This window comes from Alternaria atra, assembly GCF_907166805.1.
Source record: "Alternaria atra isolate CS162 genome assembly, contig: 30, whole genome shotgun sequence".
Taxonomy (NCBI): domain Eukaryota; kingdom Fungi; phylum Ascomycota; class Dothideomycetes; order Pleosporales; family Pleosporaceae; genus Alternaria; species Alternaria atra.
In genome coordinates, this window is record NW_025091329.1 from 247,545 (window position 1) to 275,527 (window position 27,983).

At 51.3% G+C, this 27,983-nt stretch overlaps 4 protein-coding genes across 4 annotated transcripts; 1 reads left to right on the forward strand and 3 right to left on the reverse strand.

Annotated features, from left to right (window-relative positions):
- Positions 1-1,240: 1,240 nt before the first annotated feature.
- ALTATR162_LOCUS9470 (uncharacterized protein) lies at positions 1,241-6,342 on the reverse strand (the record flags this gene model as incomplete). Its single annotated transcript, XM_043317104.1, has 3 exons — positions 1,241-1,291; positions 1,346-6,111; positions 6,165-6,342. The coding sequence occupies 3 exons, from the start codon at positions 6,340-6,342 to the stop codon at positions 1,241-1,243; spliced, it is 4,995 nt and encodes a 1,664-aa protein (XP_043173039.1).
- Positions 6,343-6,670: 328 nt separating this feature from the next.
- On the forward strand, positions 6,671-15,876 carry ALTATR162_LOCUS9471 (uncharacterized protein; the record flags this gene model as incomplete). Its single annotated transcript, XM_043317105.1, has 7 exons — positions 6,671-6,701; positions 6,752-8,234; positions 8,281-8,621; positions 8,668-13,180; positions 13,230-13,620; positions 13,670-14,764; positions 14,815-15,876. 7 exons carry the CDS (start codon positions 6,671-6,673, stop codon positions 15,874-15,876), a joined length of 8,916 nt encoding a protein of 2,971 aa, XP_043173040.1.
- A 5,637-nt stretch (positions 15,877-21,513) lies between these two features.
- Positions 21,514-22,782, reverse strand: ALTATR162_LOCUS9472 (uncharacterized protein; the record flags this gene model as incomplete). The annotated part of the gene is made up of 1 exon (XM_043317106.1): positions 21,514-22,782. The coding sequence occupies one exon, from the start codon at positions 22,780-22,782 to the stop codon at positions 21,514-21,516; it is 1,269 nt and encodes a 422-aa protein (XP_043173041.1).
- Positions 22,783-25,245: 2,463 nt separating this feature from the next.
- On the reverse strand, positions 25,246-27,659 carry ALTATR162_LOCUS9473 (uncharacterized protein; the record flags this gene model as incomplete). The annotated part of the gene is made up of 3 exons (XM_043317107.1): positions 25,246-26,280; positions 26,328-27,500; positions 27,549-27,659. The coding sequence occupies 3 exons, from the start codon at positions 27,657-27,659 to the stop codon at positions 25,246-25,248; spliced, it is 2,319 nt and encodes a 772-aa protein (XP_043173042.1).
- Positions 27,660-27,983: the final 324 nt, after the last annotated feature.

Genomic DNA, 27,983 nt, shown 5'->3' on the forward strand with positions numbered 1-27,983 from the left:
GACAAAGTCACGTGTGTCCCACGATGTACCACGGAGTACTACAATGTACCACGCGTAGGACATGTAGGACATGTAGGACATGTAGAACATGTAGGACATGTAGAACATGTAGGACATTTATTAAGTATATAGTACTAGGCAATGAGCTCTTACAGCTTATTGTGTTCAACTTCGACTTATAGTTCAATCTAAGGATTACTACTTAATTCTCAAACCCTCGTGTTATTACATCGATCTACCAATCGTGCTAACACACCCCGTACTATTATATCGATCTACCAATCGTGCTAGTACTACCCCTCGTCCATCGTCGCCCACTCACTCCCCGAGAACCAACCCTAGATCATCTTCGGACGATCTTCACACCTACACAGCGACAAACGTTTCTAGCCCTGTTACAGCTCGCGGTTAACGTGCTCTTAGCCTTTGCAATGAGCGCTGAATTAGAGCGGACATTTAGCAAGGCAAGGCGGACGACTTCGTAGGAGCGATCTTAGCTTAGTGCTAACACTATTAAGTGCTCTAAGTTGTTGAAGGACTAGCTGCATCGCGGAGTTGCGCACGCACTGCTAGCCAACTACATAGGCAATTAAGACAGCGACAGCTAGGCTAGGGGCAGCCTGTTTGTAGCCTAAGAAATACACAGTATTTAATTTCTAACTTCTAATTTGACTTGACTTGACTTTGACTTTAGCTGACTAGATTTGACTTGACTAAGACTTTGAGTGTTTGATTTGACTGAGTCAGAAGTCAAAATCTATGGGTATACCATGGTGTTTTAAGCCCTGAACCTTTGTGTCGAAGGTCTTCATCTCAGCGAGCGATGTTTGGTTGTGTCTAGGTCATGGAAAAAAGGTAGGAGACTTGGAAGAATGACTAGGAGAAGCGGAGGGAAATATCCTTAGGCAGCCTCATGCAGCCTCACGCACGCCAAGACGGGTATGTGGCACGATTGGCTGGGAGATTTATGCAAGGAGGTGGCGATGATGCGCCTTCCAGGGTCCGGATAAGGAACCGATAAGTTCCATCAGCCACGCGAGGCTGTGTAAGCCCCGAATGACAAATATCCTACATTACACCATACTACGTCTAGACATTGTGAGAATTGCTGAGTTAGATGATCGTGATTCAAAATTATCAAACAAGCTTTCTCTACCAATTACATGCTCCAACGCTTTTCCCAGACGCTCAAAATGACCAATCCCCCTCTAGACAAGACTCCATTCGTGCGTGACGTCCATCAAGAGAACATGTTCGGCCTGGCCTTCTTCAAGCTCGACTGATCTTCGTACTGCAAATCATTAGCTTCAAGTCCTTTATTATCGTTGTCGTTCATTTGACTTACCTGCAAGAACCCCGTAACATTCACCAAAACCGTCCAACAATCCACCAAATCTACGATATCCTGCTGCAGTTCTTCACCCATACCTACACCCACATTGACACTTCTCTTGAATATGCTCACCATACTGTGCCTATTCTCCTTTAGGAACTCTCGAGCCTGGAAGACGGTCTGGTCGTTCTGACGTCCTCGTGCAATGACTGCTGCGTTGATGACGCGCAGAACGGCGAGCATAAGCTCGTAGTATTTACGCAGTGCATTTGGATCATCGAACTCGAGACCGATGTCTGGGTCTACTGAAAAGATCTGAGAGTCGCGGATGGCAGGGAACAGACCGGCGTTGAGGATATGCGCGGCTCCGAGGCGAGATTGACAGACGCGGAGGAGGAGAGCGAGACTAGCATCGTAGTAGGAGAGTAGCACAGGTACCTGGGGTGCGGCGGCTGCACGCAGTTCCTCTGGGATGTGCTTAATGTTGTCGACGAGGACGCCGACGAAGTTTAGCGAGACGAAGCTATCGAGAATATATTTTGATGATTGACTGGTTGCTGCCGCTACAAATGCATTGAGTAGGAGTAGCGCAGACACTTTGCATGTTCCTTGCCCGCTGTAGGCATCGTCGCAGATCACCTCGAGCATATTGCTACCACAGTTCTTGATGGCTCCAAGTGTGTGTCGACCGAGCAAAGAGTTTGGTGTCGCTTTGTTGAAGGTGCCGTGAATGTAGCGGAAGCAAATTTGGTAGCAGTACTCTCGTAATTCGGCCGTCGACACCGGGCTATATATGCCAACAAGCGCAGCGCGGAATAGTTGAGAGAGTCGATCGTTCGCGAAATCGCCTGTTTTATCAAAGGCAGTAGACTCAAAGTCAACCTTTTGAATAAGGGACTCCGCTAGGCTGGCAAGCTGGAGAGCAGTAAAGATATCGGAGGTGTAAGATTGCTCAAGCTTGGGCAGGATGACCTGCAACGTTTGCATGATAAAGGAACTGCGGGCCCCGTTTTCGAAGTCGCAGCTGTGTACCGCAACCATGACGACCTGGACCCACGACTGAAGGATGTCCTTGTGATAGCGGAGCAGTTGTGTGCGACGGTTCCAGTCCACAAAGATAGCCATGAGCAGTTCGGCCTGCTCAACAAGCTGTTCTTCTTCCTCTTGATCGTGGATCAAATTTGCTTTTCTCCAATATTTCATCTTGAGGCGGATGACTTGCTCCAGTAGTGGCAAGGAGTAGAGAGTGCTACCCTCCTTCTCCTCTTGACATGAGGTCAGATTTACACCCTCAAAGAACTTATGTTGATCCGGTAGAGCACGCTCAGGATATGTCAACTCGATAAAGTCGAACAGATCGAAGATGTTCGGGTTCAGTATGGCGTCTTCGCCTGGCCGTATGGTGGTCCCAAGAAGGACAGACTGAATCCTGGACTTCATGGTGGGCATGCTCTCTTTGACAGTCAAACGCAATTCCCTAGACTCATAATCCAGGAAAGCAGCGCGTCTTTGAAGGAAGCTCTGGAGAGCGAGTGCTGGTGGTCCCGAAAAGAATGCAGAATAATCACTGGGCGCAACCTCGAGCCCTTGCGCAAGAGACATTCCGTCCCAGGGTATATCAAGCGTGATAGGCGTCAGTTGGGGTGCTTCGATGAACAGCAACTCGTTGTCGCGGAGCTCTTCCATGACGATAGCGCTCGTCAACGGAGACCGCCAAAGCTTTTGCAAAACATCCCAGCATCGGGTTTTGAGAGCGGACCGCCAAGCTATGAACTGTTCACCGTCATTGTCAGGGTACTGAACCCCAAGAAGAAGTATGCTGTGAAACAAAGCTTGTCCGTTCGACCAGAGGCTATCTTCGGCAATGCGGACGGTATTGGTACCACATGAGAAGCCGAGAAGGATATGCGCTATCGTCGGCCGGAGGGACACGGCAGCTAGACAACTATTCAAGAAGTCCAACACATGGAGCTTGACAATGTATCCGGAAGCTTCCTCTCCAGCTTCGAGCTCTTCGGCACTGAACCGCATCAAGCCTGAGAGTGACCGACCGATGCGCTCTGCTTCGTTGTCCTTCTCCAGTATGCCGACAATCTTACTTCGTCCTGACCGTTGACCGAAGCCCGCAGGAGAGACAGCAAGTTTTCGTGAAGAAGCCAACTTCTCTAGTAGCTGGAGTGAGGCAATGGTCAAGGCTTCATGACCAGTACCACAGTAGAGTCCAAGATCGACGATAATCTGCAAATTGTTCAAAATCGCGTCTTCGAAAGATGCAAGCGATAGGTTCGACACAGGAGAATGGTGGAATGACGTTTGTTGCTTGAGAACTGGCTTGACGATGTCCAAGTAGGTCGCTTGGAGCTTCATCACCAGATCCATTACCTCAATGCTCAGCATCAGGGATTGGATTAATGGTGAGTCAGATGGGGCAGCATCAACCTCGGTCACGTCGTGATGTGAGGCAGCAAAAAGAGCCTTCAGGACCTTATCGTTGAAGAGCCATTCCATGACGCGGGCAAAGGGGTGGAGCGTAACGTACACCGCAAGTGATGTGGGATCGATGACCTCATCAACGGGTATGCTAGACTTGTTCGCGAACACGACTAGATTCTCATTGAACGTGGAAAGACACGTTACCATGAATCGCAAGCATGTCCACCGCATGACGTTGCGTTGAAGGGGTTCGTTCACGTCCAGGGAACGTTCTGCGAACACCTGCTGCATCACGAAGTCAATGTAACCCTCAATACCCGGCATCCTGCGCGACGATCCTAAGCCCTCGGGAAATGGTAGACTGTCGTTCAGACCTTCATTTTCCGGATATGGTTCGACAAGTGAGTGGAGGAAACGGACTAGAGCGATGGACTCGTCGTATCCGTCGGCCAGCGTAGGCCACAGGTCGTCTCTCGGTGTAGCACTTAGAGCGTTGTTTTGTCTAGATCCAGTATAGAAGCCATTGACAGTCCACTCGTCCAAGAGGCTCCACATAGCATCCGCGCGCATGACGTCCTTGCCTACAAGCAGAGCTGACAGGGCATCGTACGCGGCTGCGCGAAGCCCACTCTCAACTTTGTCGGTGCACAGGCCGAAGCAGATGCCAGCAAAGTGATATTCTTTGAGATCCAGTATCCACATACGTGCAGAAGAACTTTGTCGGCAAATGTGTGCAATCAGTCTCAAGTAGCTTTCCAGCATAGTTGCGCTTTCCGGCTCCACAATCTGGTCGATGGGATTCGTGGGGGCATAGACGCCGCTTTGAATAGTCTTCTTCGGCTCATGGATGTCGTTCTCGAACTCTCGCAGTTCGTTGAAGATGGTTGTGTAGCTGAGCGAGCTCGTTCGACGAATCTTTCCAGAAGCAGACGCCCCCTCTTCGAGCAGGAAACGATGGGCCGCTTCCGCGTTCGCCTCTCCAGAACCGATTGCCCGTAACATCTCGCAGAACATGGCTATACGGGGTGTAGGTTGGCGCTTGGCTGCCCATTGCAGAAATCCGTACAGATTACTCTCTTTATCGCTCCAGAAGTCTTCTGCCGCATCTGGGAATCCATCAAAAGCGTATGCGACAATGACCATGAATCGTTCCAGATGAAGTGGATACTCTCCAGTTGAACGCTGGAAATGAAGTTGCAATCGTCGCCGTTGGTCGTCCTCTTCGGCCTTGAGTTTACGTAGGGTATCTGGCATGTGAGTTATGAAAGAATCTACGAAAGTCTGTAGTTGCTCCATGAGAAGCTCCTTGAAAAACTCCTCGGGTTGGGGAGAATCCCGAGTCAAAACAGCAGTGTCTTGCAACAACGTCGATAACATGCTGGTCTTTTGAGGGTCGTACCAGCGCGTGGGGCGCACATCCTGACTGACTGATAGCATGAAATGAAAAGCGCCGTCGTTGAGTGCTTTCAGGAAGATTTCGGATCGGGTGTTGGCTTCCTCGTCGAAGTTGATGCCTTGCAATGCAGCGTCATGGGTGTTGGGGTCCATGTACCGCCCACTGTACTCTGCTAGCCACCAAGCCAATGTCGCCGAATGCAGATTTCTCAACGCCCAGTTGTCACTTTCCCGTCCGGCCATGAACGAGTCATGGAAGGCGCGCGCTTCTCTTATCATGACGTTGTTGCTCTCAGATGCGACCCATGACGTGAGTCGCAGGATAATTGGGACATAGTGTATGGTGATGAGGTCGTGTCGGTCGAGAGACTTGGCTCGGGTAAGTAACGCCTTATAGTTGTCGAGATTGACGTATCCGGGTTTGATCATATGCGTACAAATCGCTGCTAGGTTCTCGTGTTGTCGTGTAAGGCTCTGGCGCTGGAAGTCCATAATCTCTACAAAGCCGGGGAGGGGCACTTGGCCAACAACCTGGGTACTCTGGACGCGCTCCGCGATGAACTGCAGCCACTTCTCCACTGCTTCCATGCTTGTCAAGCATTTGGTCCAAAAGCCATATGCGTTCATCAGATTTGTTGTGCCATGTACGCCAACTATCATCTGCGCGGCCTCTTGTAAGACGGGGAGTCCCTCGACTTCCGAGTCTCCATTGTCCAGCGCGGTCTTCATCAATATGCGCACGCAGAGGAGGACGTATTCGCGGCGTCGGTGGAAGCGAATCACGGCCGTTTGGAGCTGCGATCGATCTAACTCTTGGGCTTCGCTTTCGGCACCCATGAACAGGGCAGCGGCGTCTAGCTCGTCGAGATTGAGGGCGTCGGCCAGTTCGAGCGTTTGTTGCTTGAAGTCATCGTTGACCTCATACTCGTTGTCGTCAATCTTGATCTTGCCTGGCGCTGTTAGCACCTTCCTGTCTATACACCTGCTTATGCATTACCAGAACTCAGAGCCTGTCTGCTCGCATCGTTCTTTGGTTTCTTGTCCAAAAGCGTCTTGAGCTCTTCCAAATGCGCCTCTAGGTTCAGCAGTAGCCTCTCTAGCACAGGTAGCTGTAGGTCGATGTGGGCGCACAAGTCGCGGTGTAGGCCCTGGAGGGCGGCGAGGCTGTCTTCTTCAGCCATGGGAGTGTCGTGAGGTCGTCTTGCGCATTATGCGCCGGGTAAATGGCGGAGGGGCAGGTATCTTGTCTCGTGCTTGGTTGGTGTTTTCTCAACAATGGAGAGCTTGATTGACTTTCGCAGAACGCGAAGGGGCACGGACGTAAACCCGCCGACGCGCCTTCCCGTCACGACTCACCTCCGCCATAGCTCCGCACTCGTAAGACGTGGGCACAGTGAAAATACTGCCCTTTCATGACGGTCGCATAGTCGCTGCGAACATGCTAACCGTATAAGAATTCCCATTTCCTGCTCCTTCCACTCAGGAAATGCTCTTGTGTGAGTGGCCGGCATGGGGGCCACCAACATTCAGGACGCAAAGCGTAAGCCCATGGATCAAACCATAAAGACGTTATACTAACACTTCCAACAGTCCTAATTCAGTCTTCACGCGTAATCGACCGAACGAGCGGCCTCAAAGATCTCATACATATCCTCAAGCACAACCGCGGGAAGCCCGGTCTTGAGGCTCTCGGCAACAAGGCCTACCTGGCGCTATGCGAGACGCTTTTCCAATGCCTCCACGATGGGCGATCCGCTTTCCTCGTCAGTAAGACCAAGTCGAGCAAGTCTGGTTCGACCGCTGCGCTCCTTCCCCTCTCAGCCTCGGCGCTCCGTCACGTCATCGCTTCCGGCGTACGAACCATCAAGGGCTCCACGGTTGAGATCATAATAGGCACGATAATCGAGGTACTCCCAGGCAAATCCAGTCTGCTTGAGCCGCTTCTTGAAGATCTCCCCAAGACGTTGCGATCACTCTTTGAATACCAGCCGCATGTCGAGCGTCTGTCAAAGGACTGCTGGGACGCTGCAGTCGATTTCTGCATTGAGTCGTTGGCCGGCTTCTTTCAAGAGTCACCTGTAGAAGGTGAGCCGCAGAACAGCTGGAGCACTAGCGTCTCAAGTCGCGCCCGCACCCCCCTTGATGCCGACTTTACATCTTCTAGAGCCTCACCGCGCTTGCCAGTGACCAAGACAAAGTCAAGTCCCCCTGAGCATGTTCGCGCAGCAGAAGACTTCGTCCATTGCCTGCATCATCTCGTCAAAGCCTCAAATGCGCCATTGCTTGCTAGAGCGGACGCCATTCTGGCAGTATTGCTACAGTTCCTCCAGCAAAGGACTGGCCGTGGAAGTGTGGGCGTTGCTGCTCTAGCCGCTGTTAATGCAATTCTTGCACGCACCACGCTGCAATCCCTCGAACTGACTAAACGCACAGTGCGAGAACTGCTCCCACTTCTGAAGGTTATGTGGTCCGAAGCTACACTACGGGATGAGATTATGATCAGTTTGATATATATCGAGGCACACATTGCAAGCCTCCTTGCTGACCCAGACGATGAAACCGTCAGCTCTAACCTGGAAGGCCTTGTCGAGACCATGTACAGCGACTACCGGCGCAGACAAGAAACTACCGCGCACCAGTATCTTGAAGAAGACTATCTTTGTTTTCGACACCTGGGCCCTGCTCACGGCGATACCCATCCCCTGAACACTTGCGCATTCTCTATGGAAACGGAGCATCAGCGATATGAGGGGCTGTGGTCCACAGTATCCACCATTGCACGTTTCTCTTTTATGCTTGATGAGCGGAGACAGTATATCGCCCACGATCGTAGCGACGGCGAAGAGAGCTTTAGCAAACGCATTCGCATTACTCAATTATTTCCTGAATACCTTCGTCATGTGTCTGAACCCAGATCAAATGTCAAACGTGCAGCTCTACAGGTTGTTGCATTCATGGTACAGGAAGGCCCCTTCGACGAGGACGAGCTCCAGCCAATGTTAGAGAAGCTCACTTCATGCATCTCTGATGAACATCCTGCTCATTCGGTATGGGCAATGATAGGCTTGACAGGGTAAGCACACCATCTTATGATATAGACGTAGCTGACGATTGGACAGCGCCGCCCTTCAGCAATCGGCATCTCATCCAATCCTGCTCCCCTACTGGATATCTGCATGGCAAAGCGCATCCCGCGCAGTCACTTCCATGTCCGTATCCCGTGCGGCATGTCATCTCATGGACGTTCTGTTGAGACTGAACATCGTTCCCTTTTCAGCTGTCTCTGAGACCGTCCAGTCTCTACTACTATCCATTGAATTAAGTGGACCGGCGCTACTTACAGAGAGCAGTTCATCACTGTTGACTACCATCCTTCAGGAACGTATCAAAGAAAACCCAACACACTTCAGTTCGACCGCTGAGCGAATCCTCAACTGGCTCCTCACCAAATGGACTCCGAGTAAGCGCCGCCAAGCTCTTTCTGAGGCTTAATTGACGATTCTCAGGTCTCTGGTCTGACCGCACGTATTCTGCGCTGAATGCGCATCACTGCAACGCTCGAGATGTACTGCGTATTCTCTTCTCTTGCTTGGACTTGCCCTTCAACCCGCCGAAACCAGCAACTTATATGGTACTGGGACCCATCGCGCAGGCCAGAATGCAGATGGGACGTTACAGAGATTTGGCTCATTACCTTTTGCTACTTCGTCCTACAAGGGATTTTACAGCCAAGCTCGAAGGACCGAGCATCTCTTCCGAGGAGCCCATGAGCGACTACTATTCTATACAGCTTGGAAACAGAATCCTCGACTACTGCATATCTGAGCTTGACAGAGCCAGGCACCACTGGAAGGATATGACCGCGACAAACATACAAGGTATTACCTCGGACATGATGCGCATCATCACGAATCTGTGCATCGTTGCACCAGCTGTTGCTACTCTTAGCGATCCAGATGAGCGCCGTGTTCACGCTCTTCGATTAGCTGCCACTAGCTTGATCGAGTCCTTTGTCACTGTACTAGCTAAACCTCAAACGGAACAATATAAGGTTGATGCTGTCCTCGAAACATGTACAAAAAGTCTTCCTGACATCAGCTCACTCAAGCGGGTGACCTCGGATGCGTACAAATTGACGGGAATTGACCAGCTAGCTCGGTATCTACCTAAAGCTCTTCAACAACGCAAAGAGGTCAAACAATCATTCTACGCGGAAGACGACGACTTTATGGAAGTGGACGACGAACCTGACTCGCAAATGACTGTGGGAGCTACTGCTCTCGATAACGATGTGCCTCGACATGATGTACAAGCAGAAACCGATATAACCGCTTTGCGTGCATCATGTTCAGCACACTTACAGTTCATCTCATGTCTTGAGAAACATACTGAACTAGAACCTGGCACAGTACCTCCTGAATTCGTGGATTACCTAGTTTCTCTTCCTGAGAGCGATCTCCTCCGTTCACGTCAGTTTCTTCGTTCAGTATGGAACAGTCATTTGAAGATATCCCGGAACGACTGCCTCAACCTCTTGGAGCGTTTCAGTGAAGCTCTTATTGATCCCCGCGCTCGCGAGTACAATACCTCGGAAGTTGCCAATAGTATGCTTGTCGAGGTTCTAATTGGAACCACCCTTGTTTGGCTTCCTGATGCGACCGATCGCGAAGCTCAGGATCTCTATGACAACGTTGAGGCACTCTACGTTTACTACGTCAAGGAGATGGAGAAGGGAGGTGTGAGACGATCCGCAAACTTGCAAACAACGATCGCGATCTTTCTACATGGCCTGCTGAAACATCATCCCGACTTTGCGCAAAACCGCAAGGTTCCATCGGTACGGACCAGTCTCTTCGAGCTTCTTTCGAAAGGCGACATGACCGTGAAGTATCATATTGCCGAGCACCTGCCAAGGATGTTCGAAGATTTCGTACTATCTGAGCACGATAAGATTTTGCAGGATGTCGACAGTAGCTTACCCGGAGATGATGAGGGTCTCGAAGGCATTGCTGTTCGGTTACTTGTCCTGTCACGGCTGGCATCTCAGTGGCACACGCTGTTGCGCCATAGTGTGTATCGCATTTTCGCAACAGCAGGGACTATTGCTGGAGCTATTGATCACGCTAAACGATGTATCTCCAACGTTGCTCAATCCAGAGGCCTCGGTGATTCGCAAAGCCTGTTCAAACTTTTCGCTCCGCAAGTCATCTACACCTGGTTAGATCGAGGCCAGAGAGTCGGTCGTATTCCATTTCCGATCTTTGGTTATGCTTCTCTCTTCGACCTTCTCCGTGACATTGAAGCCGAGGTGGTGGGTCAAGCCATTATGTTTGGACGCAAGGATGAGGTGGACTTTCTGGCCGACTGTTTGGAGATGTCGACTCAGGAAATGCTGTCAAGGAACATTGGCAAGGCAGCTGCATATACCATTGCATGGGATACTTGCAGAGGCTCCGCTCGTAACAAAGCCGACTCCAGCTTCGGCAACCTACTTAAAGACATGGTCGGCAGCGACAAGTACTACGGCCTCATACAGAAGCAGTTCCCTCAGGTTTTGGGTCACATATTCCAAACTATCGATCACGAAGAACGTCTCCCCAAGTCGCTGGACAAGAAACCAGCGTTCAATCCCGCGGCAGCAGTGCTGGCTGAGATTGCCGAAATCAGTCAATCTGCGCAAGGTCTTAATATAGGCATTGAGCCGTCGTTCTCCGCCTTTTACTTGCCAGACCAACTAGAACGTTTGTGTAGACGAACAGGCGATAGGCCGGCTAGCTTCTGGTCCCCAAGCACATATACATATGTAATGCGCTCTTTGCTCGATCGTATCCATCCGGCTCTTGGCTCGCTTTATGCCAGATCGATGATCCGCAAGATTCGAATCATTGTTGCGTTGGCTGGATCTGTAGCACTTGAAGGCTACCCGTTGCAAATGACGCTTCAATCCTTGCGCCCGTTTCTCACTGATATGCAATGCGCAGAGGATACGGTGGGAATCATGCAGTATCTTTTTGAGCATGGCGCTCAATATCTCCGCCAACAGCTCAGTTTCGTCACGGGCATCGGCCTGTCGATTCTAATATCTCTCCGAGTGTTTCTTGGCTCATCTCAGGATAGCACCACCCAGCAGTCCCAGCATATAGCAACTATGAGCGCAGCCAATCGATTTCACACATGGCTCACTGAGTACCTCAAGGCTCATGCTCAGGCCATCACTGGTACAGAACGGTCCTCCGCCATCAAAGCCTTCAAGCTCATCACTACTACCGCTTCTCGGGTCACTGCCGAAGGTAACTCATTACGAGGTAGTGAGGAGAGCAAGCTTCTTTTGGAAATACTAGATGATGTGCGGTCAGGACGCAAGCTCCTGAATAAGACATCACGAGATGTTGCCTTGGACTTGCTCTGCCAAAACTTTCGCCCTGCTTCGAATGCCCGAGATGATGTCCTTGGGTTAGATCGCGACGCTGCAGAGTACGCACCCCTAGTTTGGGAATCTTGTCGCAGAAGCAAAGTTGGCGACGGCTATCTTTTGTGGACGGCGCGGGTCTTGGGTCGAGCATATAGCGCTTACGGGGAAGTCAAGCAAAGCTCTGCGCAGGCTCGACCCTGGTCATCTTCAATACAGACTTCAAAGTCTATTCCTGGAAAGTCATCGAGAGAAGCTATTGTGAACGAGGTCATCGACTTGTTCTATAGCGACGATCGCAGTGAGGTTAGTCTGGCAGAAGACGCTGTACGACGTCTGATCTCTCGCTTGGTTCCCGATTCACCGTACATGAGCGAGATGCATCGAGTCATTCCAGAGGCCATTGGTAAAGCCCTCTTATACAAGCCTCCAGAGCCGGATAGCACATCCCATCCCATGGCAGATGGTCTGCGTGAAGCCGTCTCAACCACGCCGGTGAAGCCAGTATCGGATTGGATCAGGGACCTGACGATGGCACTTTGCAGAGTCGCAATTGATGACCCCATCCTCGGCGCACTTCCAGACTTGCTTTGTGGTATTAATCACATGGCGGAAAGGCTTTTACCCTACATACTTCATCTCGTGCTACTTGACGAGTACGAAGAAGAACGCCATGTTCACGATACCATCTCCAAGTCGATGGCAATTTGGTTCCGCGAGTGCAGCCCAACTACGATACCACATGTTCGTATTCTTATACAATCCATTCTCTATCTGCGAAGTCAACCGGTCCCTAAGGAGGTTACTAGAGTGGAGCGAGACAAGTGGTTGGATTTCGATTATCTCGAGGCTTCACAGGCCGCGAACGATTGTGGCATGTATAGGAGCGCGCTCTTGTTTGCAGAGACGTCTTCCGGTCAACCGATCATCAAGAGTAGCACAAGGAGATCGTCTGTCAGGGCCGACCCTCCAAAGGTGCCTCTTCAACTCCAGCTTTCGATCTACAAGAACCTTGACGAACCTGATTCGTTTTACGGAGTAGACCGCGGCTCTAGTCTGTTGTCAGTGCTAGATCGCCTTGACTACGAGGGGGATGGTGTCAAGAGCCTTCTTTTCCGCGGTGCTCGCCTCGATAGTCAGATGCGCCGACGCAATGAGTTCGAAGCGGTAGACTCCCGTGGCACAGTCAAATCTCTGATCATGCTCAACATGAACAGCGTCACGCACTCTCTGCTCTCGAACGACCAATTCCGCGATGCAGGAGATGACGTAGTCGAGAGTACACTCCACACCGCACGAAAGCTGGGCCGGTGGGATATCAAGGCGCCTGAGATGAATCATACTGAGGCAAGTACCTTGTTCAAGGCGTTCCAAGGCTTGCATTTTGCGAAGAGCGCGACGGAGGCTCAGGAAAACTTCGACCGACAACTACAAGCGACCATGAACTTCCTCTGTGGCAAGGATAGCTCGTCGATTTCTACGAAGATACGCTTGCGAACGCTAGGAGCGCTCGCAGAGGCGGATGAGGTAATCAAAGCGGAGCGTTCAGAGCACTTGATGGATACCTGGGATAGCATGAAGGCTCGAGAGAAGTGGATGCGGGCTGGCGAGTAAGTATCATTCAATATCGTGTGAATTTCGCCTACTAAGTGTCGTCAGGTTCAATGACGTGCGCCAGCTTCTGTCATGTCGTGAAACGCTGTTCAACGTAATCGGCACGAACGTTGCACTTGTGGACTCGTTACATACCCGGACTGCAACTATACGGGGTATGGAGGTAGAGGCTCTGGTTTCCTCTTCTAGCCTTTGCAGAAAGCACGGCGCGCTTCAAGAATCGCTTGCCAGCGTTACCTATCTTTCTGACATCGTCCCAGAATGCAAGGCTATCGGTCTAGATATCGAGGCTACGGCCCAGCATGAGGTGGCAAACGTCCTCTGGGAACAAGGCGAAACAGAGATCTCAATAAGAATGCGTCAGCATCTGATCGATCACGCAGACTTCGACTCACAGAATGTCGACCTGAGCTTGCCAGTATTGCTTGCCCGACTGGTAAGCAACAAAGGATGATTTCCAAGTGTCTCTTTACTAACGCAACCAGGGTCATCATCTTGCTGAAGCTCGCCTCGCCAAACCCGATGCGATCATGGAAGAGTACCTGGAGCCAGCGATTCGCGAACTCAAAGGTCAAAAGGAGGGCTTAGGCCCAGGCCAGGTTTTCCATGAGTTCGCCCTCTTCTGTGACAAGCAACTGCAGAGCCCTGAAGCCGCTGAAGACATGAATCGCATTAAGACGGTGATGGATCGGAAGCTGCAAGAGTATCATGACTTTGCCAAGTTGTCGAAGACCGATAAGAGCAAAGGAATGCGCGAAACCTACCACCGTAATGCTCGCCGTGCAAAAACCTGGTACGACCTTGACAATGCGGAGTACGAAAGGATGCGGAAAGGTCGTGAGCAATTCCTGCGCCAGTGTCTCGAGAATTACCTCCTGTCCCTTCTCGCTAGTGACGAGTACAACCATGACGCACTTCGGGTATTCTCCTTGTGGCTGGAGTACTCTGATACTCCGTTAGCCAACCAAGCTATCAAGGCATACCTCAAGGATGTTCCGAGCGGAAAGTTCGCCTTGCTGATGAATCAGCTGTCGTCACGATTACAAGCTGAGGAGAACGACTTTCAGCATTTGTTGATGGAGCTGGTCTTCCGTATCTGCGTTGATCATCCATTCCATGGCATGCACCAGATTTTTGCAATCCAGATGAAGGTAGCCGCCACCTCTAGGGAAGATGTCGTCCGAGCTAAAGATGAATCTGCCAAATCTCGTCAGAAAGCCGCAGGTGGCCTTGCGACAGCGCTAAGCACTGACAAGAGAGGTCGGTCGTACTGGAGCTCGATTTTCCAGTCCAATGAGGTGTATCACCATCTCGCCATGTTCAAGGGCGAGAAAGAAAGTACCCAGCAAGGCCGTGAGTTACCGCTCGACAGGTACAAGGAATCGCGAGAGTTGGTGAACAAGATTCCGAAGCTCAACGTACCACCCGCTACTCTGCAAATTGAGGTTCGACCCAACATGAACTATAGCGACTTGCCGAGGATTGCAGGTTTTAAGTCGACTATGACGATAGCCAACGGACTCAGTGCGCCGAAGGTCATCACTGCTAAGGGAACTGATGGCAAACCGTACAAACAGCTGGTAAGTAATAGAGAGATTAAACGAAGTCGGAATGATACTGACCATCTTAGTTCAAATCCGGAAACGACGATCTGCGTCAAGATGCCATCATGGAGCAAGTTTTCGACCAAGTCTCGCGACTACTCAAGAACCACACCGCAACGCGCATTCGAAACCTCGGTATCCGCACATACAAAGTCCTGCCGCTCTCGACGCGCTCCGGTCTCATGGAGTTTGTGCAGAACACCATTCCGCTGCATCTCTGGGTCATGCCAGCACATGAGAAGTACTACCCAAGCGACTACAAGCCTGAGAAGTGTCGCAAAGAAATCGGCGCATGCCAACAAGACTCACTCACGACACGCGTCAAAGTGTGGCAAAAGATTGCAGATAACTTCCACCCCGTTATGCGCTATTTCCTGCTCGAACGCTTCGAAGACCCAGACGAGTGGTTCGAGCGCCGTCTAGCATATACTCGCTCCACAGCCGCAATCTCCATCCTCGGCCACGTTCTTGGTCTCGGCGATCGACATTGTCACAACATTCTTCTCGACGAGAAGTCCGGCGAAGTAGTGCACATTGATCTCGGTGTGAGTTTCGAAGCGGGTCGCGTCTTGCCGGTACCAGAAGTTGTGCCATTCCGACTGACGCGCGATTTGGTTGATGCTATGGGATATACGAAGACGGAGGGTGTGTTCCGCCGCTGCTGCGAGTTCACCATGGACACGCTGCGTGAGGAAAGGGAGTCGATTATGACTCTTCTTAACGTCCTGCGGTACGACCCCCTCGTCAACTGGAGCGTTACACCCACCAAGGCGAAGCGCATGCAAGAAGCCAACCAAGAAACTGGTGCAAACGGTACCGCGCGTTCGACGACCGTCGCACCTGGGGGTACACCTGCGCCGTCGGGGGGTCAGTCAGCTGTAGAAGAGGCGGCGGGTATGGCTCATGAGAGTAATAAGAAGAGGGAGAAGGAAGAGCAGGCTGGTGAGGCGGGGAGGGCATTGAGTGTGGTGGAGAAGAAGTTGAGCAAGACGCTCAGTACCAAGGCTACTGTCAATGAGCTTATCCAACAGGCTACTGATGAGCGGAATCTGGCGGTGCTATATATGGGGTGGGCTAGTTACGCGTAGTTGAAACAGCAGTCTAGAGAAACTCGCTGCAGTTTAATAGTAATATTGCCAAAATAAAATTTAGTGTATACCTTTCGGCCACCTTTTTGTGATACAATCGGGTGCCAGAAGTCTGTTCGCGCTATGCGCTCGGGCCACCAACACCACTATTATCGCAAACTTCAAAGCTATGCAACTCCATAGAACCATGCTTAAATATTTAATTGAGGGCAGCAAATTAATCGCATTAATCCTAATATTTTGTTTAATACCCTTTTACTTGTTCAACAGCGTGGAGGCGGTGCGGCATTAACGTAATAAGCTTTTTAATCAGAGTGTTAGGTATAGCCACCCACGCCTTCTTCAAACCAGCTTCAAACCTCACCCACTCCTCTAGCGAGTCTCCTATCGTATCAAACTCAGGATAGAGCTTATAGACCTTCCTTTTAAGCGCCCACCATACGTGTTTGATAGGGTTAAGGTCAGGAGAATAGGGGGGCCAATCAATCGTTGCAACACCATGCTCCTCGAGCCAGCCTCTTAAGAGCGCAGCAGTGTGAATAGGTGCGTTGTCCTGCATAAACCACTCGCCAGGTCTGTAATGATCGGTGAGACCCTCATCGAGGGCTTTAACGTAGCTAGAGGCCGTATATCCGTTGCGCGTTAATGATGTATCGCGGGTCATGATTACCAGAGGACTACGGCCAACTCGACCTCCTAGTGTCATCCATATCGCGCCCTAGATTATACGCGCAGGCTGCCTAGCAGTAGAGACCTCCTCTATCATCTTGTGTGACCATTTATCCACTAGTAAACGCTATACCCATTAAGTGTTGTGGCCAGAGCCTCGGGCGAGGCTACACTCGTCACTAAATTTAAGAGTCTCCCTGCGCCAGTCGAAGCTACGCCAATCCTAAGCAAACTTAAGACGTTGTTTAGCGGTAGATCTATTGATTTTTGGCCTGCGCTTTGCTCGAAACTTGCGGTAGCCCTCCTCTTCAAGGGCGCGTTGCACTGTACGCTTTAAAACGTTAGGGTAGGCCTCCTGGCCATCCCACAGGCCAGCCTCCTTGAGGAGCTCACGGTACTCTATACCAGGGGCTTTTTTAGCGATTCGAAGCAGCCGACGACAGTCTCTACTAGTTAAAATAGGTGGACGGCCTATACGATCGCGCGTGGTAGTGCTAGAGGTGGCCTCCCATCGAGCTATCGTTTTCTGTACAGCGCGTTGTGTGCAGCGGAGCGCGTTGGCGATTTCCTTAGTTGCTGCACCAGCCTCTGCCTGCGCTAAGATAAAATCGCGTTAGCGTTCTAATAATTCACCACCTAGCATTCGATTCCCTAAAATTTCGGCGCTAAATAACCTCATATTGATGGAGTTGTGTGGTGTTGCAGAAGATACCTATCTTGTGATCTCATGTTGTTGTTCGGTCCGTGCGTTTAGCGCGAACGAACTTATGGCTTAGTACAGTAAAAATACTCCGCGAGGCTGCGGGCTATGGTGTGTAGCGTCAGGATATTCGGGAAGCAAAGAGATACTTAGCCTTTCAAGGGGCAAAAAACAATTGGATGTAACTCCATGATGGGGTTTTTGACCTACGCAGGGATCGAACCTGCAATCTCTTGATATCGAATGAATCGTAGTCAAGCGCCTTGCCATTGGGCCAGCAGGCCAGTTGTTACTGGTGTTAATAGGAAACACCTAGATTATCATCAATATATCTAGCACAAATAGTTAGGTTCCTTGAGAATTGAGACCGGGAGACTCGACGGCTGAATCTCTGAGAAAACCCTGTGTTCGATATGGTAGAGTGGGAGGAGCACAGAGCAGACGCAAGGTGGGGTAGAACCACAGCGAGAATTTCCTCTGCCGATCGGCTGCCGACATTTACGCCACACACATGTGTGACGGCGATCAATGGTGAGTTATCACAGTTACCTCTCTGGGTAATACTTGATCTGTTTGCGACACTCGGCTATGAGCCGGTCGCACTTGCAAAGCAGAGGGGCTGTAGGGCCATGGTTCCCTTCGTTAACAGGACAATCCCCAACTGCGAGCATATCTTGGCTGTAATTCACAACAACACTTTGCGATTCATTGCGCGCACCTTGTGCCCAGCCTCGTGGGTACCACAATTGATGGGGCACGTCCAAAGTTTCCTACCTAGGACGTGACGCTTCTCGTGGGCTAACTGAACCAGAGCTCTGCTCGCGAAAACTGTGTCGCAGTGTCGCAACATGGCAATCAACAGTTTTCCCAAAGTTACTATAACTGGAGGCTTTATTATGCGGCGGGGGGCAGCCTGCGCGGTTCCATGACGGTGAAAAGTGACGTCTAATGTAAGCCGTTTTTAGCTACGTACTTGGTCGCAGATCTCCAACTTCATCAGAGTCTGGTTGCTAGGCCTGCTCTAAGCGAGCCACTCAGAAGTGTTATAATGCATCTTCACTTCTGGAATCGAGTTATTGCTGCGATCAACACTTTAGAAAAGTTACCTAGATGGGAAGTTCATCACGTATGTGGCTGGGCCGGCCTGGTCTCTGCATCCCTACGATCGCGATCTGTTTTTGTTCGGAAAAGTCTTGGTTGTAGTCAACATGCCATCGGCTCCCACTTCCTTGATCAGGGAATTCGCACAAAGGGACGACTGGTTCTTGTAAAGCGAGATAGTGTGACGTACCTGCTTTGCCTAGCCATCAACAGCAAAACACCAACTTGGGTAAACACATATCTCTCTGGGCACCAAGACCTTTCGCGCACAAAGTACCGCACCACAACTAAGAGTCTCAATTGACTTTGTAATTCACACGCATAGGTCGTGTGCTTCCTGTTGTCAGAGTTGTTGGGGTGGCCGTCACGTGCAAGGCCATCAAGTCATTGGGGCTATTCCGCAATCGACACTTTTTCCAAAACTTGCCTGTCTGGGACATACCTCGGTATAGGCCATGGGACGCAGTCGACACCTCCGTTATCCACTAGGGTCACCTATGTAGGCAACAAACTACATGTTTGTATTATCGTATTAATATAGCTGGTGCAACGTATGCGATAAGGTGGGCTTTAAAGCAGAGTATCGTGGCCGCGATTGATTGCTATGCGTGGTAGCGCCGCAAACATGAATTGTGCCGCGCTGCAGCCTCTCGTTTTCAACGTATGTTTTAAAAGTCTATACTATATGCTAATAATTTTAGAAGTATTGATGAAGACTTATTACAGTTGTCCATATGCCTTCTCGTATCTTTTTCTTGCACAGCTGCGTTGAGTGTTCCGTCGTCAGCAAGACTGCTGGAACAATTTTTTCGATTCACGAATTAAACCTATAATGCAAGAAAATTTGATACGCAACATCCACAGATGCTATACGATTATAATTGTAGGACGGTACTATATTGATAGTCGCCTACATATCCACATATTTGATACGTATGACTGATGCGTCAATTTGGAGCGGCATGCAATTCCAGCAACGTGGGTGGGTGAAGTAGCAAGAGATTGATTACAATGAGTTTACAAGATTGGAAAGAGTACTCACAGATGTGAACTGTTATAACAATAAGGCACCTAGTGCATTATATGGATGTTTACTACCTATCACTACAATACCTACATGACAGATCTCTGATGTCTTGTATAAACCTACAGAATGGAAGTAGGCCGACAAGAGCCGACTTTCGACCGACATACAAATTTGCTTCATAAATATATTTGATGTAATTTTTGTCATCTCCATCAACAACAGTTACAACTGGCCTGCTGGCCCAATGGCAAGGCGCTTGACTACGATTCATTCGATATCAAGAGATTGCAGGTTCGATCCCTGCGTAGGTCATCAAACATTCTTTGTTTTTGCTGTTTTCATGTATAGTGGAGGGGGACGGAACGAACGCTTCAATTTTTTTTTGCTTTCCACTACGTCCTCTTCTCCCGTTGCGCTCCACATATATTTCCCACGTGTTCAACTATCTAGTTAAAAGGCACGGCACGATACCGAGGAGGTTACTCGTACTTTTCTACCTTTAATATTTGATCTCGTTGCTTCTTGTTACGCTGCGGAGAGTCTTTTCGTCGAAGATAGAATTTAGTTTTCGGTGCATTATATGCGTTATCAACGCCTAGGGTGTAATGTGTTTGCTCAACGTTCAGAGGCCTTGGATGAAGCTTAAGCTACTCAAGACAGTGTGATGTTCGACGACGAGATTGACATGATATTCGCGACGAAAGCCTAACTGGTCGTCAGCGTCGTTAGGGTGTGATCATTCTTGTTGCTAATTGTGACGATTCAATCATGAGAAGAGTATTAAAGTAGTGGCATGCTCAGGGTGTTTCATCTCACATAACCAAAGCACTGCACACCGAATATATATTTCACATTTTGAATTGTTTATGTACTTGTAATTTCTTAAATATATACATGTGCCTTCGCAGCGAATGCTATGAATATACGCAACATGACTGTGAAGTCTGCAATCTAGATCGCGAACTCGCGTGCGATGATGCGAAATGTGTGATGATATGCGACGCTGAAAACGCAGACAAAACGAAAAATGGTTGCGGTCAGCGCTTGACCGTCGTATGCTCCAGCGCGCACAAAACGCCAAAAAAACGAACAACTAGTGTGCCAACCCCATGCCCAGTCCATGCTTTGAGAACTTGCAAGAAAGAAAAGAGAGAAAAAAAAAGTGGTAACTCCCGCTCTCCGTTAATACGCGCAAAATCATACCACGTAGAAAAAATAAAATAGATGAGGGTACCCGCTTCGGGAAACTCTCGTAGACCTTCGGAACCAGTCCAGTCGCATTCATCCCGAAGGCATTCTTGCTCGATATTAACGTGTAACACGAATTTCCTTCGTACCCCCACTGTTGCGCGCACTGTAGCGTCGGCGAGACCCGGCATTGCGGATTTGCCGAGTGGGATGTGCCTTGGGAATCTTCGCATCGTGGGAAAGGATGTCCCCAGCTTTTGTCGCGAAGCGAGTGTAGCGAGTGTATTCACCGGAAGGTGGATATGCGACCGTTGCGCAACGGATGTGTGTATGCGGCAAGTGACGTTTCTCCGCAACGTGTGTCGTGTGTCGTGTCGTGTGTCAAGGTCACGAGTACCCTACGAACCACCGAAACTTGCGTATCGCCGAGCGTGTCGCGGCCAACCTTCCTGTGTATGCCTTGTTCTTCGTTCGACAAACTTGCTGCTCTGCAATCTCCTGACGTTACTTGCGAGCAACGACGCAACACGTGCTGCAACAAGCGACAACCCCATATCCAGTATCCGCCCAAATTTTTAACCCAGTCCAACGGTGCCGGTGCGCCATGACATGGCCTATACCAAGACCAGGAATTTTGCTCGGTCGGCAGCTCCACTAACATCCGGTCCGCGCAGCGCTATACCACGGCAGGTGATGCGATCCTCGGAGATTCTGAATCCGGGATCGACTATGCGCCCACCAATGACCAAGGGTCGAATTCCATGCATTGCGATGCGCTACGTAGGTGGAGCTTTCGCGACACGCACATGCATGCAGCAGCTCTCGGTTCGTGTCGTGTCGTTGTCGTGTGAACGTATCGAGGGTACCGTACCAAGACCTGCGTGCATGCCCAACCTTGGAAGTGGTTGACGCAACAAACACGGCCTGATGGAAATTGCTGACCGTAGTGCATTCAGACGGCAACAGGAGTCCATCTAAGCGGCACACCGCTTGGGCCGTGAACGGAAGGTGGCCTGTTAGACCCTGGCTTTCTTGGCGGTAACCAAATACGTGCCTTGCCGACGGCCTTTGTGTCGAGCTTGCCCACGCGGCGCATATTCATTTCGAGCACAATGACACGTAGAAAGTCGCTGTTCTCGCGAGGCTCGCGCTGCCTAACGGTAGGTGCGTCGTTGGAGAGGACTCGTCCTGCTTCGGAGAAAGGATCCGTGGCGCGATTCCGGCGCGACTTTTGCGATCGACCTCGGCGTTCGTAAGTCTGCATTTGGATCATTGGCGCGTGGGGTTCGGCGTCGGCATCGAGTGTGAGGGAGTCGTGAAGATGCATTGACAACTCAGTTGGTGAGATTGGCGCGGGCTGTGGGTTGAGGTACCGTCGGAGTTCTGGTGATGGTAGGCCTTCGACGTGTTTTGGCCGCATCTCGCTTGTGTAATTGGGTGCCAGCAACGACCGAGTGAGGAAGTCATCCGGCGGAACGCTGGGAGCTGTGAAGTTGGAGAATGACTTGGCGGCCGACTTGAGTGCTTGAAGTGATGCAGTCAAGTTGGACTTGAATGATCGGAATCGTTCGTTTGAAGGCACAGGAGTGACGGTCTCGCTGATGTCTGTGGCAATAATGTCCTCGCATTCGTCAGGACCAAAGTGTAGCAGCGGATGGTCTAGGATGCAGTCTTCCTTTGGTGGTGATGAGACGATCTTCTCCCTCCGCTCTGGCAGTGACTTCCTGCCAAGCGAGTCTGGTGTACTGAGGTTGTCCCAATGCGATGCAAACGACGGGTCTTCATAGTCGAGAGAAGGCGGTAGAGTGGATATTGAGTCGCTCGAGATGGACCTGGATGTCAAGAAAGAGCCCTTCTCTTGCTCCATGCTCAAAACGCTGCTATATTCGTCGTCCGACTCGTCTACACGGCCAAGTAGCAAGTCCATCGGTGAGCCTACAAGCGAAGGCGGAGTGTCGGAATCGTCCTGCTTCCACTCTTGTATCAACTCATCCATGGATATTCTCCTGTCCGTCGTAGTACGTGGTCGTCGGCGTGTAGGCATCTTAGGAATGGCGGTAACGGCCAGCAAGGCTGCAACGGCAGGTGGTAGGGCTCTCGCATCATGGCTCTGCGAGTTGCGTGCAGGTCTGCCTCCGTTCTGTCCTCTCATTCTCACAGTCTGTGTCGAAGTTGCTGATTTTAGAGATGTTCGAGGCGGGATGACGACAGGCTGGGACATGGTGGTAGCAGTATCGGTGTTCGAGATCGACATGTTCTTATTCATAGATTGCGTGTTGGTTTCCACTGTAACAGGCATGACACTTCTCGGAGACGGACTGGATCGCGTTCGCGTGCCCATCTTTTCAGACCTGGACTTGGTGGTGCGTGGTGAAGGCTGAGATGATGGCTGGAGGTAAGGAAAGGACCTTGGCGAGTACATCATTATCGTCGGCTTGGGCCCTGAAGGCGTTTCCCCCGTGACTAACAGCTTAGGTTGATCCAGGTACGGCTGGTGCTGGCTAGGCTGGATGTGACGTGCGGCCGTCGAATCTCTTTACGTTATTGTTGGTTGGTGATTGGATGGTGCTGCAAGGGCAAGTCGCGGGCGACATCAGCCTACAGGGTTTACGTGTGCCGAAGATCGCCGACGCACTGGTCGCACACGAGATGGAGAAAACAAAAAGGTGAGGATGCTGGAGGACGTTGGAATAAGTAAGTGATATGGTGGTGCAGTCTCAAGGCAGTACCTCGGTGGTGATAGTGGTGATAAGAGAGGGATGACGACGTTGGGGTCTCAGGGTTATCGGGCAGCGATAAGTAAGTAATAAAGGACAGGCGTCGCGTGGGAGTGCTCCATCATGCTCCCTATCAAGCCTCGGGACACCAGAGCACTCTGAGCACAGATCAAACGTCCAGGCACCTTTCTCGGACCAGATACTGGCGGCTGAGGATAAGACTGCGTGTCCTTCTGCCACCGCCACGCTGATCAGGGACGCGCTTCACACGAGCAGTCGACTGAGTGCATGGCCATGCCGCATCTTTCAGCCCCGGTCGGTCCCGCAGATGCACAACATTCGACAGACGTGATCGCCTACGGGCATCCCTTGATGGGCCTTAGCCGCCACCTCCGCCAAACTCAGCCCTGCCGGTGCTGCCCCACGCCGGCCTGCCTTCTGGAAGGCCTCCTACTCCTCTCACGGAATGAGACAATCATCACATGAAGTCGAGTCACCTCACCCGCCCCCCGCACAGAGTCACCATCTAGCATTCACTCCAAAAACACACACTAGCGTCAACACCACATCATCATGACCGTTTCTTCTGCCTAGACATCCAACGATGACTGTACGTGGCTTGCAGCCTATGCATGCAGAGCGCGATGCGCGGTAAGACCGCGTTGTCTTCCGGCCATGGTTGGCTTCGTCTGGGAATCGCTCCGGGCCTGTCAGATATGCTATCCTTATCTCTTGCCAATATCTCGCTTCAACGCAGGTAACCTCTCCTCTGTCTTGCAGCACCGCGCCGTCTCGCACGCTAGCACCGCATCGGTCCTGCGGGGTGCATGCCCGCTTCGTCCCTTGCCTGCTCCAGAGAAAAAGATGGTGTGGTGTGGAGTGGAGAGTGAGGAAAGTTTATTCCCACTCTACGATACCGGCGCTTTTTGCAACTGCGTCATTGCGCCGACACAAGTTGGCTTGCAACGCAACCTGTCCATGGGCAAAGAACAGAGGGCACGTGTTTATGAAAATTAGTCAAAGTCTTGGACGTTGAGGCTCCCAACGGCCTTGCATAATATGGCACAGTCATGGTAACTGCCACCTGCTCCATCGAGCCTACGGGATCTCTTGTGCCAAAGAGGAAGGAACGGAGTACCTTTTGTTGCACGGTGCTCTCTCTCACAAAAGAGGAAGGAACGAAGTTTGGTCTATCGCACCAAAGAAGCTCTTTCTTGGCTCTCGGCAGCCTGCCCACTGTATGCGGCTTGCCTTTGTTTCATGTTCATCATTATTCCTCGAGTCACAGCATAGTGGCGCAGTGTTTTTTTTGCAATGTTCTGGGTTCTGTTCAATCGTAATAGTACACGTCTCCTCGCCAGCACACACGCACCACACACAAAGATCTGCCTTCCACCCATGGAAGGGGGGCCGTATGCACCATCTCTCGCTTCATCCCATCCTCGCACAGAAAATTTGACACGCAAACAAAGACACAAGTAGGTAGCGCATGGCGCGCTATCCCAGATATACGCTTCCGAGGTTGCAATCCCACCCCAACGCCAATGATCCGCAACCCTACCGCTGAAAAGGAAGCAAGTGATATGAAGAAACTAAAAACAATGTGCCACCTGGGCAGGTACACATCCTCGCGTTACCGAAACGAGCGCGGAACCGGTCGCATTGCGGGAGGTGTGGCAGCCGTGGCGAATATCCCAGTCCCGCTCGTGCATCGTTTGCGGCAGGCAACGAGGATGAGTCGAAGTGAAAATTTTCAGGGTCCTTTTAACGCCGAGTTGAGCCGCCGGGAAATGCACACAATTACAAGGAAGAGGTAACTACAAGGCTGAAGCATGAAGGAGCTCAAGGTCAAAGCGGCCGTAGCAGTAATAAGCGTCGTGGAGCATGGAACACATGCAGTCGTGTCGACATGAGAGAAAAGAAGGGTCCAAGTGGAGAATGTCATGGCGACAAGACTTGGGTTTACCTCAGTACCTGTCGTCGCCGTCGGTTGTCCAGCCCGCTTCTGAGCCTTCGATAACGCGTACCATGCGACCGTCTTGCTCTGTTAGGAGTTCGCCTGTGTCGACGCTACGTATACCGCGGACTTTCTTGCCTTGTATGCGTCCTGGGCTGGCTACACCATGGCCGCCCTCGGGTGTGTAGCGCTTCATTTGCCGCCGGTATGCTTGGAAGTCGACTTCTTCCTCTGGCATCTCGTCTGATTGCTCACTAAACGTCTCCCAGTTTTCTGAGCCTGATTGCATAGTCATGCCTGTAGCTGCAGTGCCTGTAGATGAGGTCTGTGAGATTTGTCTACTGCTAGCAGACGACAGCGATGGTGGTGCATATGTAGGTGTGTAGCCTCCACGCATGGTACGTCCCAAGTACGATCGATCATCGTAGGGGTCCTCCGGCTGTACTTGGCGCACAATACTCTCGCTGCGCTCTCCACGGTTGAACTCGAATCGGTTCATCGGTGTCTCCATGGGTGAAGGTTCTGGAGGTACGAACAGATCCTTCATGCGTGGAGGAGGGGCCATAGGCGGCGCCATCTTGCGCATTGTGGCAGAATCTTCTCGTGAAAGCTGTGGTCGTTTCTCAGGTGACATCCTGCCGTTTTGCGTGCCATTCATTCCCGTACGAGAAGGAATCTTGGAAGGGCTCTTTTGAGCAGATGCCGCCGATACTGAAGCACCAAATTGTGATGGACCGACAGACTGTGCAAAGGTGCTACGCGACATGCTTGCGGCGGATACGCTTTGTCCAAAGTTCGAGACAGGAGTCTTTGATCGGCTGGGTGGCGCTCCTCCGCGAACCGTTCCGGCACGGCTAGGCGCTTGTGATGACCTGCCGACAGTTGCGGGCTTGGTAGGCATGCCGCTATTGGAGGGTGTCTTTGCGCGAGGTGGTGGGACTGCTTTCTGTGCAGCAGCGTAGAGTTCGTCAAGGTATCGGTTGCCGTGGACCAGGAAAGGACGTCCGTATTCATCTTCCCAGCTTTCAAGAGTGACTCGCAGATCCTGTGATATGTTAGCTGGGTTCCTGTTTCTGACAAACGTGATCTTACAGTTTCAACCTTGGGCAGCTCCTTTGCAATGCGCTTTCGCATCTTCTCTTCACGCAGGAGCTTGCCCGGGTCGCGCCTCTCGCCCTTGTTGCCGCGCGCCATCAGGCGGGTCGCATCCTGACTCGATTGCTGAAGCTCATCGCGTTCCTGGATCAGTTCGCGATGACGGTCGATCTTCTGGAGTATCGGCAACCGCTGCTCCTTGAGCGCCTCAAGACGTGCGATTTCAGATTCGTGTGCGGCAAGCAGGGCGTCACTGCAGACATCGGAGAAGGCAGGTGTGAAGTCGAGCATCTCTTCTTCGGAAAAGTAGAGTGCATCCCATAGCTCTTGAAGCTGCACTCGCGCCTCCTCAACAAACAAGTGTAGGTTCTGGCGTTTTAACTCATTCAACCTGGCCAGCTCATCTTCGTACTCGTTGATGGTGCGCAAGCCACATCCACGGTTGCTAGTGAGGAATTGCTTGCGCTCCCGCTCCTCGACACCCAGGCGATCCCAGAGCTCTTCAATAGTGGTACGCAACTGCCCTAATCGTCGTTCGCGACCACGCTTCTCCTCAACAAGTCGCTCTTTCTTCGCCTTCAACTGTGCGAGATCGTCCTTGTGCAGTCCAAGTTGTTCAGGCGCGTCGCGATGACATTGCACGATTGCGCTGTCAGTTTGGGCTTGCGGTGTGCCGAGTTCCGCCCATAGCTGGATGATGTCCTGACATATGATCTTGACTGTATCTATGCGCCTGGTGTATTCTTCGTATACGCGCGTGAATTCATTGTCTAGTTTGGTGACGTAGGATGGTGAGATGTCGAAGGAGGGCGAAACGGTGGCGTTGGGCGCGGTGGGTGGGAGTTTGATCTTTACGAAGGAGGATTCTAAATGCGACGCATACGATTCGAGGGCCTCGGCGAGTTTCCTGACCTGCTCAAAGCGCTCCTTGTGCATCTTGCTGACCGAGTTGTACCGCTCCTTCAGATCCTTGAGGCAGCGCGTCAGGGGGAAGGTGATGGCCTTGTCGTCGTGGTCTTCGTAGTTGGGATTGGGCTTGTTGTCCTCCAACGACGCCTCCATCTGTCTGATGGTCTTGAGAAGGCGATGCGCCTCTTCCGTCATCTCATGTTTCTCGTTGGTGACTTGTCGCAATTGGCTGTGGAGCGTCTCGGACAGGGCAGAGAACAACTGTACAAAGTCAGCAATCGCGTGCGCATACAATCCATGTCAACTCACCTCTGCTTCGCGCGAGTCGCGCTCATGGCTGGGGACGCCAATGTCATCGAACAAACCGTGCAGCTGGCCGATGATAGTCGTGACCTGCTGAGCGAGGTAGCTCGTGTCCATGGTGGCTGCAGACCCGCCAGCGAGATGCAATGCTCAAACGCGCATGCAATAGATCCGCTTCCAGTGGGGCGTATAAAGTTTGCGCGAGGTAGGAGATGCGGTGTGATAGTGACGTGGTAGTGGATAGTGGTGGGGAAGCGGCAAGCAGAGCAAGAGGAGAAGGCGTGTAAACGAAGGTAATGGCTCCAAACAGGGCGCACTCTACTTGTATGCCAGAGACGACGCACGAAGCAATTCTTCTCCGTGTGTAGACACAAGACGAAAGTGATGCAATCGCTGGGGATGGGCCGCAGATCAGAGTGCAAGCGGGTGGTCATAGTGGTT